The sequence below is a fragment of the Triticum urartu genome, chromosome 4 (assembly GCF_003073215.2).
Source record: "Triticum urartu cultivar G1812 chromosome 4, Tu2.1, whole genome shotgun sequence".
In the NCBI taxonomy this organism is placed as follows: Eukaryota; Viridiplantae; Streptophyta; class Magnoliopsida; order Poales; family Poaceae; genus Triticum; species Triticum urartu.
In genome coordinates, this window is record NC_053025.1 from 264,147,215 (window position 1) to 264,161,632 (window position 14,418).

At 46.8% G+C, this 14,418-nt stretch overlaps 1 protein-coding gene across 2 annotated transcripts; it reads right to left on the reverse strand.

The window, feature by feature from the left end:
- Positions 1–10,391: 10,391 nt before the first annotated feature.
- Positions 10,392–14,418, reverse strand: LOC125551436 (protein DETOXIFICATION 44, chloroplastic-like). Of its 2 annotated transcripts, XM_048714684.1 has the most exons (12): positions 13,975–14,418; positions 13,604–13,750; positions 13,358–13,518; positions 12,597–12,732; positions 12,381–12,477; positions 12,184–12,284; positions 11,823–11,986; positions 11,669–11,740; positions 11,449–11,565; positions 11,268–11,363; positions 11,060–11,181; positions 10,392–10,896 (listed from the first exon to the last, which is right to left on the reverse strand). In XM_048714684.1, the coding sequence occupies exons 1-12, from the start codon at positions 14,360–14,362 to the stop codon at positions 10,845–10,847; spliced, it is 1,653 nt and encodes a 550-aa protein (XP_048570641.1). In that variant the 5' UTR covers positions 14,363–14,418; the 3' UTR covers positions 10,392–10,844. The 2 variants fall into 2 exon arrangements, with proteins under 2 accessions (XP_048570641.1, XP_048570642.1); XM_048714685.1 differs by lacking the exon at positions 13,975–14,418 and having other exon boundaries at positions 13,358–13,529.

A 14,418-nucleotide genomic window follows, 5' to 3' on the forward strand; every position in this document is an offset into this window, starting at 1 on the left:
GGGTGCCTGATACGTCTCCAACGTATCTATAATTTTTGATGGCTCCATGCTATATTATCTACTGTTTTGGACTATATTGGGATTTATTTTCCACTTCTATATTATTTTTGGGACTAACTTATTATCCGGAGGCCCAGCCCAGAATTATTGTTTTTTTTGCCTATTTCAGTGTTTCAGATAAACGGAATATCAAACGGAGTCCAAATGGAATAAAATCTTTGGGAACGTGATTTTCTCATCGAACGTGATCCAGGAGACTTGGACCCTGCTCCAAGGAACAAAAGAGGCGGTCACGAGGGTGGACCCCCCTAGGGCGCGTCCCCTGCCTCGTGGGCCCCTCGTTGCTCCTCCAACGTACTTCTTCCTCCTATATATACACATGTACCCCCAAACGATCAGAACAGGATCCAAAAACCTAATTCCACCGCCGCAACTTTCTGTATCCACGAGATCCCATCTTGGGGCCTGTTCTGGAGCTCCGCCGGAAGAGGGCCGTCATCATGGAGGGCTTCTACATCATCCTAGCCCCTCCGATGAAGTGTGAGTAGTTTACCTCAGACCTTCGGGTCCATAGTTAGTAGCTAGATGGCTTCTTCTCTCTCTTTGAATCTCAATACAAAGTTCTCCCCCTCTCTTGTGGAGATCTATTCAATGTAATCTTCTTTTTGCGGTGTGTTTGTTGAGACTGATGAATAGTGGGTTTATGATCAAGTCTATCTATGAATAATATTTGAATCTTCTCTGAATTCTTTTATGTATGATTGGTTATCTTTGCAAGTCTCTTCGAATTATCCATTTGGTTTGGCCAACTAGATTAGTAGTTCTTGCCATGGGAGAAGTGCTTAGTTTTGGGTTCGATCTTGCGGTGTCCTTACCTAGTGACAGAAGGGGCAGCAAGGCACGTATTGTATCGTTGCCATCGAGGATAACAAGATGGGGTTTATTTCATATTGCATGAATTTATCTCTCTACATCATGTCATCTTGCTTAAAGTGTTACTCTGTTTTTAACTTAATGCTCTAGATGCATGCTGGATAGCGGTCGATGAGTGGAGTAATAGTAGTAGATGCAAAATCGTTTCGATCTACTTGTCACGGACGTGATGCCTATATACATGATCATGCCTAGATATTCTCATAAATATGCTCAATTCTGTCAATTGCTCAACAGTAATTTGTTCACCCACCGTAGAATACTTATGCTCTTGAGAGAAGCCACTAGTGAAACCTATGGCCCCCGGGTCTATTCTCATCATATCAATCTCCATCACTTTAATCTTGCTTTGCTTTTACTTTTTACTTTGCATCTTTATACCAAAAATACCAAAAATATTATATCTATCAGATCTCACTCTCGTAAGTGACCGTGAAGGGATTGACAACCCTAATCGCGTTGGTTGCGAGTAGCTATCGCTTTGTGCAGGTACGAGGGACTTGAGCGTGGGCTCCTACTGGATTGATACCTTGGTTCTCAAAAACTGAGGGAAATACTTACGCTACTCTGCTGCATCATCCCTTCCTCTTCGGGGAAAACCAACGCAAGCTCAAGACGTAGCAACGGCAGCCTCACACCGCAGCGAACCAGTGAACCCTCGTACTCCTCTACGCGTGGGCATCCACTGCCGTGTCTTCCGCGGGTCCGCGTCGTCCCCTTCCTAGGCCTCACCGTCGTCCACCGCCCTGGTGCTCTCGGTGCGGCGTGGTCTACGCGGTCAAGGAACGGCTTCCATCATACGTGGACTGTACGTAGAGAGGCTGACAGCTAGGTCCACGGCCGCAACAAGGAAGTGCCTCCTTGTTACGTGCAAAATAATTATTACTCCACCTAACAGCGGGGACCCACCGGACGGGCCACCAGTATTTTGCGAAAAAATCGTTTCCCCGTGACTGTTGGGACCCACCGGACGGGCCACCGTATTTTGTGAAAAAAACGTCCCCCCCTGCTGTCAGCTCGGACCCACCGGAAGTGCCTCCTTATTACGCACAAAAAAATGAATACTCCCCCGGCTAGCTGGGACCCACCTTGCTGGGAGGCTGACTTGTGGGCCTACTAAGTTGACAGGGACGAAGGGCTTTGTCAACTTAGTCAATATGAACGATTCTAGCTCCAGTGACCGTACGATGTCCATCCAACGGCCGTAGTGCTTCTTCAACCTCTGGTCTTCTTGCTCCAGCCGCCCAAAGCAGCGCCGGTCGTGCCGCATGCTCCTGCCTCCCGTGGCCGGTTGTGCTGTCGCAGAGGCCTCACCGCCCCCTACTATTCCCACCGCTGGCCAGGCCCTGCGGCGACGGCAGCCTCACACCGCAGCCGAACCAGTGAACCCTCGTAGTCCTCTCCGCGCGGGCTTCCACTGCCGCGTTGTCCCCTTCCTAGGCCTCGCCGTCGTCCACCGCCATGGTGCTCTCCGCGCCGTGTGGTCAACGTGGTCAAGGAATGACTTCCATCGGAAGAGTACTGTACGTGGAGAGGCTGACAGCTGGGTCCACGGCCACAGCCCAGTTTTTTTGTGATTTGCCAAGTAAGTCGCTTTGTCAGGCCTGTTGGGCTGCAAATCTTTCAAGACAAGGAGAGCTTTCATTCGGCTGGCCGAGAAAATGGCCCATCAGTAATGAGAAATGGGTTGTACATTTTTAAAACACATCAAACCGGCAATTAGTTTCAAATATCTTTTTTTCATTTCAAGATTTTAAATTACATTAATTTTGATGCGTGGAGAATTTGTTGGATTTTATATTGATATACATTTATTTTTAAAATCAGTTTGAATGTGAGTCGAAATTTCGGGATTAAAAACAGTTCGGATCGCATCGAAATATGCAAAATTTCGTATAGTTTTTTAACCGTTGCCACAATATGGGCTGTAATGCTAACAAAAAGAATATGGGCTCCAAGAAAACCTTAAGAATTAGCAAATGGGCTGTAAATTATTAGAAATAATGGCAGATGGGATGTATGCTGTTTTTCACAGATTTGAGGTTTTCCTAAAAAAAAGGTTGACGCACAAGCACTGACTGTTGGATGTCCATCCAATGGCCGTCGTGCTTCTTCAATCTCTGCTCTTCCTGCTCCAGCCGCTCAAACAAGCGCTGGCGGGACTGCCTGCTCCTTCCTCCTCGCGGCCGGCTGTGCTGCCGCGCAGGCCTCACCGCCCGACCGTACTCCCATCGCTGGCCTAGCCATCCCTCTACTCACCCACACCTGCTATTATTCTCCGGCGACGGCAGACGAACCAGTAAACCCTCGTACTGCCGAGTCTTCCCTGCCTCCGTGTCATCCCCTTTCTAGGCCTCGCCGTCGTCCACCGCCCTGGTGCTCTCGGCGCGACATGGTCAACATGGTCAAGGAACAACTTCCATCGGACGTGGACTGTACGTGGAGAGGCTGACAGCTGGGTCCACGGCCGCAGCAAGGAAGTGCCTCCTTATTACGCGGAAAATAATGATTCCTCCACCTGACAGCTAGGACCCACCGTACGGGCCACTGTATTTCGCGAAAAAAACGTTTCCCCCTGACTGCTAGGACCCACCAGCTACATCTTCGCACGCAAGGAAGTGCGTCCGGACAAAAAAATGATTCGCCCCCTGACTACTGGGACCCACCAGCTACATCTTTGCAGGCAAGGAAGTGCCTGAAAGTCGGGACCCACCTGGTCGAAGCGTACGTAGCATTGTCATTCTGATCGCGAACGTGTACATACATACTGGTCGATGTAGAGGCGCACACGTGTCGTAGTAGAGGCGCACACGTGTCATAGTAGAGGCGCGCACGTAACATGTACACGTACGTACAGCGGCCAGGGTGCAAAAAAGAAAATACGGCCACGTATGTGTACATACGGGCGGGGTCTCGAACGCCTACTCACGCATACGTACGGCCAGGGCTCGTGTACATGGCTGGGTCGGAACGGAGAAACAGCGTCGTCGTCGTGTTCATGGGGAGACAACGGAATGCGTCGTGTTCATGGGGAGGCAACGGAATGCGTCATGTTCATCGGGAGGGCTTGGACGGAACAGGCGATGGAAACGAGGCCTGGCGTACCGCAGAACGGAGGAAACGGCCTTGTGTTCGACCGGCCACGTTAAAAACGGGATCCTGTTCATCGGGAGGGGTGTGGCTTACCGCAAAACGGAGGAAACGGACCTCCTACGGTCGAAACGGGGTTCCTGTTGATCGGGAGGGGTGTGGCGTACCGCAAAACGGAGGAAACGGACCTCCTACAGTCGAAACGGGGGTCATGTTAATCGGGAGGGGTGTGGCGTACCGTAAAACGGAGGAAACAGACTTGTGTTGGAGCGCTACGGTCGAAACGGGGGTCCTGTTCATCGGGAGGGGTGTGGCTTACCGCAAAACGGGACTCCACGGGATACTGTTCATCTCCACCGTCGACCTCCTCCAGCCTCCACGGGCTCCTGTTCATCCAGCCTCCACCGCGCGCTACTCTACCGGCTACTGTTCAACCACCCCTCCACCGTCTACTGTTCATCCAGCCCTCCACACCACGGGGTCATGTTCAACCACCCCTCCACGGGCACCCCCTCCACCGTCTATTGTTCATCCAGCCCTCCACACCATGGGGTCCTGTTCAACCACCCCTCCACCGTCTACTGTTCATCCAGCCCTCCACACCACGGGGTCCTGTTCATCTACCCCTCCACGGGCACCCCTCCATCGTCTACTGTTCATCCAACCCTTCACCACACCACGGGGTCCTGTTCATCCAGAGGCAACGCCACCGCTCACTGTTCATCCAAACCCCCCAGCAACGCTCACTGTTCATCCCATCGATCGGCTTTAGTTAGCAGCAGTAGCGAAGGAATCGCTCGATCGGGTTCAGTTAGCAGCCATCGATCGAATGCTCGGGTTCAGTAACGCGTAGCCTGCAGTGCAATCGCTCGGGTTCAGTTAGAGTCCAACGCCTCGCTCGGGTTCAGTTAGAGCCAACGCCTCGCACACGCGCGCGTACGTGTACGAGAGAAACGCGCATCGCTCGGCCCCCGACCTCCCACCGTAACCGGGAACTCCCAAAAAATTTCCTCCGCCTCGCTTCTACCACGGTTTTTCCGTCATGGACGGCCCAAAGAATGTCATGCAGCTGCGTCTCCGGCCCGCCCAGGACGAAAAGCCCATTTTCTGTCATGATTTTTTGTCATAGAAGTAGGAGCCCACCACATCTATGATGATACCGGGTTTTGTCACAATTATCGTCATAGAAGTGTCATATGTATGACAGAAAAAAATTTCGTTCGGCCCAAAATGTCATGGATGTGTCTTTTTTTTGTAGTGAAGTTAGACGCCCTCTAATTGTTGTTGCAAGTTTTACATGGCTGCTATAGGTGTCTAGCAAGAATGTTTCTTACCTACGCCAAAACCACAACGTGATATACCAATTTCTATTTACCCTTCATAAGGACCATTTTCATCAAATCCGATCCGACTAAAGTGGGAGAGACAGACACCCGCTAGCCACCTTATGCAACTAGTGCATGTCAGTCGGTGGAACCAGTCTCACATAAGCGTACGTGTAAGGTCGGTCCGAGCCGCTTCATCCCACGATGCCGCTGAATCAAGATAAGACTAGTAACGGCAAGTAAATTGACAAAATCGACGCCCACAACAACTTGTGTTCTACTCGTGCATAGAAACTACGCATAGACCTAGCTCATGATGCCACTGTTGGGGATCGAAGCAGAAATTTAAAATTTTCTACGCATCATCAAGATCAATCTATGGATTCATCTAGCAACCAGAGGGAGAGGTGTGCATCTACATACCCTTGTAGATCGCGAGCGGAAGCGTTCAAGAGAACAGGGTTGATGGAGCCGTACTCGTCGTGATCCAAATCACCGATGATCCTAGCGCCGAACGGATGGCACCTCCGTGTTCAACACACGTACGGAGCAGAGACGTCTCCCGCACCTTGATCCAGCAAGGAGGAGGGAGAGGTTGAGGAAGAGAGCTCCAACAGCAGCACGACGGCGTGGTGGTGGTGGAGCGGCAGTACTCCGGCAGGGCTTCGCCAAGCTCTTAACGGAGGAGGAGAGGTGTTGGGGAGGGGAGGGGCTGCGCCTTTGATGTGTTATGCAGCCCTCCCCTTGCCCCTCTATTTATAGGGGAAGGAGGAAGGGGGCCGGCCCCCTCTAGATGAGATCTAGAGGGGGGGCGGCGGCCAAGGGGGTGGCTTGCCCCCCAAGCAAGGGGGACGCCCCCTCTAGGGTTTCCCCCCAACCCTAGACGCATGGGCCCAAGGGGGGATGCGCCCAGCCCACTTGGGGCTGGTTCCCTTTCCTCTACAGCCCATGAGGCCCTCCGAGAGAGGTGGCCCCTCCCGGTGGACCCCCGGAACCCCTTCGGTGGCCCCGGTACAATACCAATATGCCCCCGAACCTTTCTGGTGACCGTATGACAACTTCCTATATATAAATCTTCACCTCCGGACCATTCCGGAACTCCTCGTGACGTCCGGGATCTCATCCGTAACTCCGAACAACATTCGGTAATCACATACAAGTCTTCCTAATAACCCTAGCGTCATCGAACCTTAAGTGTGTAGACCCTACGGGTTTGGGAACCATGCAGACATGACCGAGACAACTCTCCGGCCAATAACCAACAGCGGGATCAGGATACCCATGTTGGCTCCCACATGTTCCATGATGATCTCATCAGATGAACCACGATGTCGAGGATTCAAGCAATCCCGTATACAATTCCCTTTGTCAATCGGTACGTTACTTTCCCGAGATTCGATCGTCGGTATCCCAATACCTCGTTCAATCTCGTTACCGGCAAGTCACTTTACTCGTTCCGCAACACATCATCCCGTGACCAGCCCTTAGTCACATTGAGCTCATTACGATGATGTCTTACCGAGTGGGCCCAGAGATACCTCTCCGTCATACGGAGTGACAAATCCCAGTCTCGATTCGTGCCAACCCAACAGACACTTTTGGAGATACTCGTAGTGCACCTTTATAGTCACCCAGTTACGTTGTGACGTTTGGCACACCCAAAGTATTCCTACAGTATCCGGGAGTTGCACAATCTCATGGTCTAAGGAAAAGATACTTGACATTAGAAAAGCTTCAGCAGACGAACTACACGATCTTGTGCTATGCTTAGGATTGGGTCTTGTCCATCACATCATTCTCCTAATGATGTGATCCCATTATCAATGACATCCAATATCCATGGTCAGGAAATCGTAATCATCTATTGATCAACGAGCTAGTCAACTAGAGGCTCACTAGGGACATGTTGTGGTCTCTGTATTCACACATGTATTACGATTTCCGGATAACACAATTATAGCATGAACAATAGACAATTATCATGAACAAGGAAATATAATAATAACTATTTTATTATTGCCTCTAGGGCATATTTCCAACACAGAGAAGGTTAAAGTCTTTCAGGAAAATGAGAAACTCCGGAGTTATTGCATTGGATTATATTCAAACGTCTAAAAATCTGGCAGATCTTTTCACTAAGGGTCTATCACGTAATGTGATAGATAATGCATCGAGGGAGGTGGGTATGAGACCCACAATATGAGTTGTTCATAGTGGTAACCTAGTCTATGTGATCGGAGATCCCGTGAATTAGATGTGGAAGACAAGTTGTTGGTCAACTGAGAGGAGAGTATCCTTACTATTAATAATACCACTCCATGAAGATGCAATACTCTCCTAATCTGCATGGCAGGTTGATGTATATCTTAAAGTGTTCTAAGTGGCTCATTTAAGCAGAGATGTTGTCCTGTAGAATATCTTTTGAAGAACACACCTATATGAGTCTGATTGTAAAACGTTGCAATCTATGAGAGTAGTGTTCTCTCTAGTAAACTCATGAAAGGTCTCGAAGTATGACGCATAAGCTCCATCCGTGGGGAAGACCCACGGTAGCCTAGTATCTTTCAAGGCTTTGTGTGAAGCTAGATTCACAGAAAACTTGCAGTTCAAGGCCTAGTCCACTGTTCAAGTTGCTTACTAGTGTAGCATAGAGTTCTAGGTGGAAGTTCAACTTAACAGTCTCCACTGCAGTATCGATATATAAAACAGTGTTTTGAAATTAAAGGCAAATTATGTGTGCCTCTAGGATCTGGTGGGGGATTGATGGAATTTTATCTATTTATGGGCCAGCCCAATAACAATTTCAGAAATTCCTAATAAATCCTAGAGGCCCACTTAGCCCATTCATGCAAGGCAACGGGCACTTCTAAAGTTTAGTCTCACATTGCTAGTTTAGGGGGAGTTGGACCTCTTTATAAGGGAGGTTCTTTTCCCACATGTATGAGCATGAGAACAAGAGGGACATCCACGCGCGCTCCTCCTCCGTCGCCCGCCTCGCCACGACGCGCCGCGCCACGCCGCGGGCTGCGGGAATGAACCGAGCCGATGTCTAAATTTTTGCCACGCACGACAGGTAAACGAAAGGTCCTGAATCCGAACTCGTCTCCCTCGTTCCCTTCAGCTCCCGGCGCAGCCTCTCGCCTCCTTCAGTTGCGCCTATAAAAGGGAGGTCGCTCTGCACCACAGGTCGGGACAGTAGGCCTCCGAAACTGCACCTCTTTGAGTCCTGTACGGGAGAAGGGTGATAAGATTTTTGGGGAGCGCTCCATGCGACTACTGACTTCTTCATCACGGACTCCGATGACTTCTTCCCCAACGTCGACAACCTCATCGACGACATGACTGGAGAGGATGTTGACCCAGAGTCCAGTGTTTCTGCTGCTGCTGTCCCGTACGTGTTCTTACTCTTTCTGTTAGAAGTCCTGCCATAGTTCTTTGCTCTAGTTTCTGCCCTACATATGTTAGGTTCTACTTCGTATATGCAACTTCATCTAGTGTCTGTTCTAGACGTGTTTAGTTCAAATTCATATATGCAGATATTATCTACCTTTTCTCTGTCTGATTGCATGACTTGCTTTATCTCTGATATATTAGTCATGCTTTATCTGTATTTCCGTTAGCAAAATTATTTGATAAATTGCTCATATTTCCAACATTATATATGTTAATATTTTTGTTTATAATTTTTTTTACAAAGCTTGGCTTTGACTAAAGCTAATGCACAGGCTAAAAAAAGGAGATAGTACTCAAAAAGCTACTCTCTCCGTTCCGAATTACTTGTCTTGGATTTGTCTAGATACGGATGTATCTAGACTCATTTTAATGCTAGATACCTCCGTATCTAGAAAAATCTAAGACAAGTAATTCGGAACGGAGGGAGTACATGTGAATAGCTGAAGACGCAAGCAAGCCAAATTACCTCGGAGCATCGCTTCAACAAGCAAGGTATCAGCTCAGAGAAAATGGTGTGCCCCCTACTACTACTACTACTACAGCAAAGGACCGGAAGAAACCAATTACTCCCTCTGTCATTATGAGACAGAGGGAGTATGGCTCCAACACCTCTTCCATCACTGAGCTCTTGCAAACAAATTGCCCATTTGGTTGGAGTAGGGCATTTTGAAGACCGAGCTCCATGAAGCCCTTTATTTGGAAAAATTCAAAAAAAAGTACACATGTATGCAAGGAGGTAAAGTGTATGTGTGAAAATTTCCAGGATGAAATACCTTGAATTGCGAGCTGCACAAAAAAAAACAAAACCATAAACTTTAAAGATGAACAGTACATATGCTAAAAAGCCCCAAATTTGTCTTTTTATGTAGCTCACAATTTAATGTATTTCGACCTGAAAATTTGCACACATGTACATTATGTATCTAGGTACATTTGTATTTATTTTCAGAAGTTTTTGAAACTGAAAAGTTTAAATTTTGAAGTTTTTAAATAAAAGCCTTCGTGGAGCTCGGTCTGGCATTTCTGATTTGGTTGAGCTATTTATTTGTCTCGTGACACTCTTTTTTGCAGTATGCTAATGAAGTGAGTACAAGGTTGACCAGCCATTGTTGTAGCAACGCACCGCACTCTGCTAGTTATGATGGGGGGGGTGTTCTAAACGAAAGCAAAGCAATCGAGTGCAGACCTTGCTCAGTTATCTTCTTTGTAATGTTATTAGAGTACCCCTTCTATCTAAATACAAACCACATTCATCCTACATATTTTTAACATATTCCTGTGTCAGGGTAGTGAGGTTTGCTGGTACCAACCAGCACCTAGGCAATTGCAATAGGGATTTCAGTAGTAAAAGAAAACTGGGAAAATGATAGGTAACACAGAGAAAATATCATCTTCCTAAAAAGAAAACCTAGGAAAAGATGTGGCTGTCCACTCTAAATAATAAGTGATTCTCTTGGAAGCCCCAAACGAAATCATATTACTCGAAATAGTACATACTCCCTCTGTAAAGAAATATAAGAGCGTTTAGATCACTACTTTAGTGATCTAAACGCTCTTATATTTGTTAACGGAGGGAGTACTCAAGAGTAATGACTGAGAATGGCCACTACTCCATCATCTGTTCACTTGCATATCTGAAGAAAATATGGCAAGTTCACTCCTACATGGCACAAAGGAAGAAAAATATATGGGAGGCCTTTGTGTATCTAGTACTTCTGTACACAGCTTCCTTGTACAGTGGAAGGGAGAAACAACCTCCTGCAGCAGACACAGCAAGAGGGAACACCTACCCACCTTCTGCAGCCTCTCGTCTGTCCTACTGCAGAAGCAGTCCCTCTTCGTCTCTTTTCCTTTTGAGATAAAACAGTGCCTCTTCTTGTGTTACAAATGACTGACACTATCCGCCTAGGTTTTCTTCCTTCTGCTGATCCTTGCTCTGTTTGAGATCGAACCATTCAACATCCACGGTCATGCACTATGACTATGACCTTAAAATGTAGCGCTGTGATTGCCTCAAAATGCTTCCTACGTATTCTTGGTATATTAATCAGTCTTTGACCAGACTATTTCCCATGGTCCACCTTTGCTCCCTAACCTGAAAAGTCAGAAGGATTCGCTCAAGCCACTGACAGATTTTCTTTTCCAGAATAAGGATCATTCTTTTCATTCTAATCCAAGTCTGGACTTAATTTCTAACAAAGCCATGCAAGTGCCATGATCTTAAAACAATTCCTACCAAAACAAGAGCAGGGAATTACCTCCAGAACCCGGCAACTGCTCGCAGACCCATAAAGAGAGTAAGACCAGCCCATACACCACCAAGACCAAAGTTGGGACCAACGACAAGGAGGAAGGCTGAAGCGACGACCCCCGCGAAAAGCTAAAATGGGCAATATATCGACATCGTTAGGATGAAAACGTTGGAGTTATAACTAGTAACACCAGTAGTGGGGATAGAAACAGCACTGTGGAGTATGCGGCATAGCCGAAGTCAGAAACACCGTAGTAGAGCCCATCAAACACAAAAGCAATAGCATTTATCGGCTGAGTAATAGTGACAAACTGCAATAATTCCACATTCATTCAGTGAATATAAGATCATTGTGACTTGAGAAACAAAGTATTGACTTCTTATAATTCTCCTTACCCAGACTCCAGACTGCGCAACATCTAGAACTGCTGGATCATCTGTAAACAGCAAGGTCAAATATCCAAACCCAAGGAACAAGGTTGCAGCAAGTGCAAGACCAGTGACACCTCCAATCTGCAGGAAAATAGATGCATCATCAGCATATGACTGTTGATTAACGCCAAGGAAGAGGAGAAACTTAACAAGGAATTGTGAGTGAATATAATATCTTCTTAACCTGCAGAACCCTGTACAAAACCAAGCGGGCCTGCTTGTAGTTCCCTTTCGCATATTCACTTGCAAGCAGAGCCTGCATTAAGTTATAGATACTTCAGATACATAGGAAGACATCGACTTAGAGATTAAATGCATGTCCCTGTAAATGTACATACCTGACCAGCAAGAGCCAGTGCATCATTAAGTAGAGAAATTGTTAGCCAGACTTGCAAGCTTATCTCATAGCCAGCCATTGGAACAGGCCCTTGTCTTGCGGCCAGGGATGTCGACAGCCATAATGGAAGGATTACTGCGATGGTCCTGGCAATTAGCAAGGCACCTACAAAAACACTAAAGTTAGAGTGGCTATCATATAGGTATGTTGCAGCAACATTAAGGGATGCTTAATTGAGTGATTACTAAGCGGAATTGAATTCATGAATATCCTTTTGTCTTTCTGTATAGACCAAAAAAATCTCACAAGAAAACACTATTTTGTTAAGTCTTAGGAAATGAACATGAGGGATATTGGCTAACCAGATTTCAGGTAGCGGATGATGTCACTGCCAATGACATTCCATGAGAACAGGATTAGTTCGTTATTCAGCTTCCATAGGAGGATGAATGCCGCCAAGTACCTGAACAAATGCAGATAGTTTACGCAGTCTATAAATATTGATAATAACAGGACGAAGCAAAAAAAAGTAAAAGATCTCATAATGGCTTCAACATACTCAGAAGTTACAGTTGCCAATGCAGCGCCACTTACACCTAGACCAAGTGGGAAGATAAATATGGCATCCAGTATTGCATTTACTAGGTTGCCAGCAACTGCATGCATCATAGATCCACACAATTAGTTTCTTACTGCAATATTTCAAATCAATAACGTATGGCATCTTAACCAGGAAGCCAGATGTAACAACAAAAATCTGTTTGCATAATCTTACCCACAGCATACAAAGGTGTCTTTGTATCCATGAAACCACGAAATGCACCTTGTGCTGCAAGTGCTACTACGACTGGTGGAGCACCATATGCCCTTAAAGTAAGAAACTGTTCTGCCGGTGCTCGCATCGGTGAATCCTGTGTTGATTTTTTAATAGCAGAAGTTTTTTGAGCCGGAATCACTAAGAACTAGTTACAGATGTTGTACAATAATTCCATGCTTACATAACCTTAATTCAACAAATAAAATGAATAGACAAATAAAGCTGGTGTCGCAGGCAAAATCAAGCCGGTGAATTTTGCTATTGGGCTAACTAACAGACTAACGCCTACTGGGCTATCAACTTGGTAAGTTTCGGTGATAATGCTAGGAAAATGGTTTCCGCTCAATTATACTTGGCACCTGGCAGTCAAGTTTAAGATAAGACAATATCCAAATATTTATTTATTATAGCAAGTAGACACCCATATTTTGGTAGTACCATAAAATCATCTGTCCAAATGGCATAATATCATTCTTATCCAGTCTCATCTTTCCAGGATGAGTAAAGGCTACTTTATCTTGCTCCAAATTTAGCAGTCAAACATGTGACTTAGAAAACAAGAAACAGAGGTTCAAGAAATAATTTTCACATTTTAGGTATGCATTAGGAATCACAAACACAAGATAATACTCAATTCACAATTGATACATCCAGGTACCACACCTTAACAACTCTAGATTCAAGAAATCTATGTACAACAATAAATTAGTCTTACGTACGACAGGTATACCAACGATGTCCATTAGTGTGCCAGATCCAACAATAAGTGCCACCATTTCCATCAACCCGATTCCAGCAGCTAAAGCCAAGGATGTTGACACCGCTGGGAGAAACTTCCTTTTTTCACTAGCCTGCTCTCGGGTACTCGACACTCCATCTCCTATGTGAGAACTAAACAGTAATCAGTGTAACGCAAACCAAATTGCTGATTCTAGCTAGATGAATAAAACTTCAAACTTGCTTACTTTCTCCTACGCCACTATACTTGGCATCCACTGCTTGCTGCTCAGCAACAAAGGATGTGGTGACATTAAGCAGTGGCACATTAAACAGCTTGGACACCAGGTTGAAAACAGATATGGATACACCAACGGCAGCAAGTTCAACCGAGCCTGGCGACAGGAATTAAAGATCATGAAATTGATGTAATAAATCTCATCAACAAAACATGAAAAGCAAGTATACACATCTGAGCTTCTCTACTGAATTCTGCACTGAATCTTATCATATGAAGTGTTTGCCATTTTCGATATACATGAAAGTACTCAATCATTTGAGCTCACAGCTGAAGGCAGGCTTGTGAAAAAGATATGAGGAATCCAGGTGATTTAGTTACCGATATGTCCGACGAAGGCGGTGTCAACGAGCGCCGTGACGGGGTCGGCGGCGAGTGCAAGCACGGCGGGCACGGCGATGCCCAGGATGTCCATCCCAACCTCATCAAGCCTGAACCACCCCAGCCCCCAGCTCCCCGCGCCCGCGGACTCCTCCTCTTTTTCCTCAAGATTTAAAGCCTCCCGCGAAGTGTCCTCCTCGTCGTCCTCGGCCACGCCACTGACGGCCGGCTTCCCGCGGCACTGTGCAGGGCGCCACCGGTGAGCTGCGCGGCATTGGTGAAGGTGGACGGCAGACACGGTAGAGATACGGGTGATCCTCTGAGATAACGGAGGCGGGGTAAACGCGGTGGCGACGGCCCTCATCGGCGCTGGCGAGGTCGCCGCCATGTGTGGATAAAAGCAGTGGCACGTGCGGGGCGTTCAGTGGGAAAGAGGAGATGCCG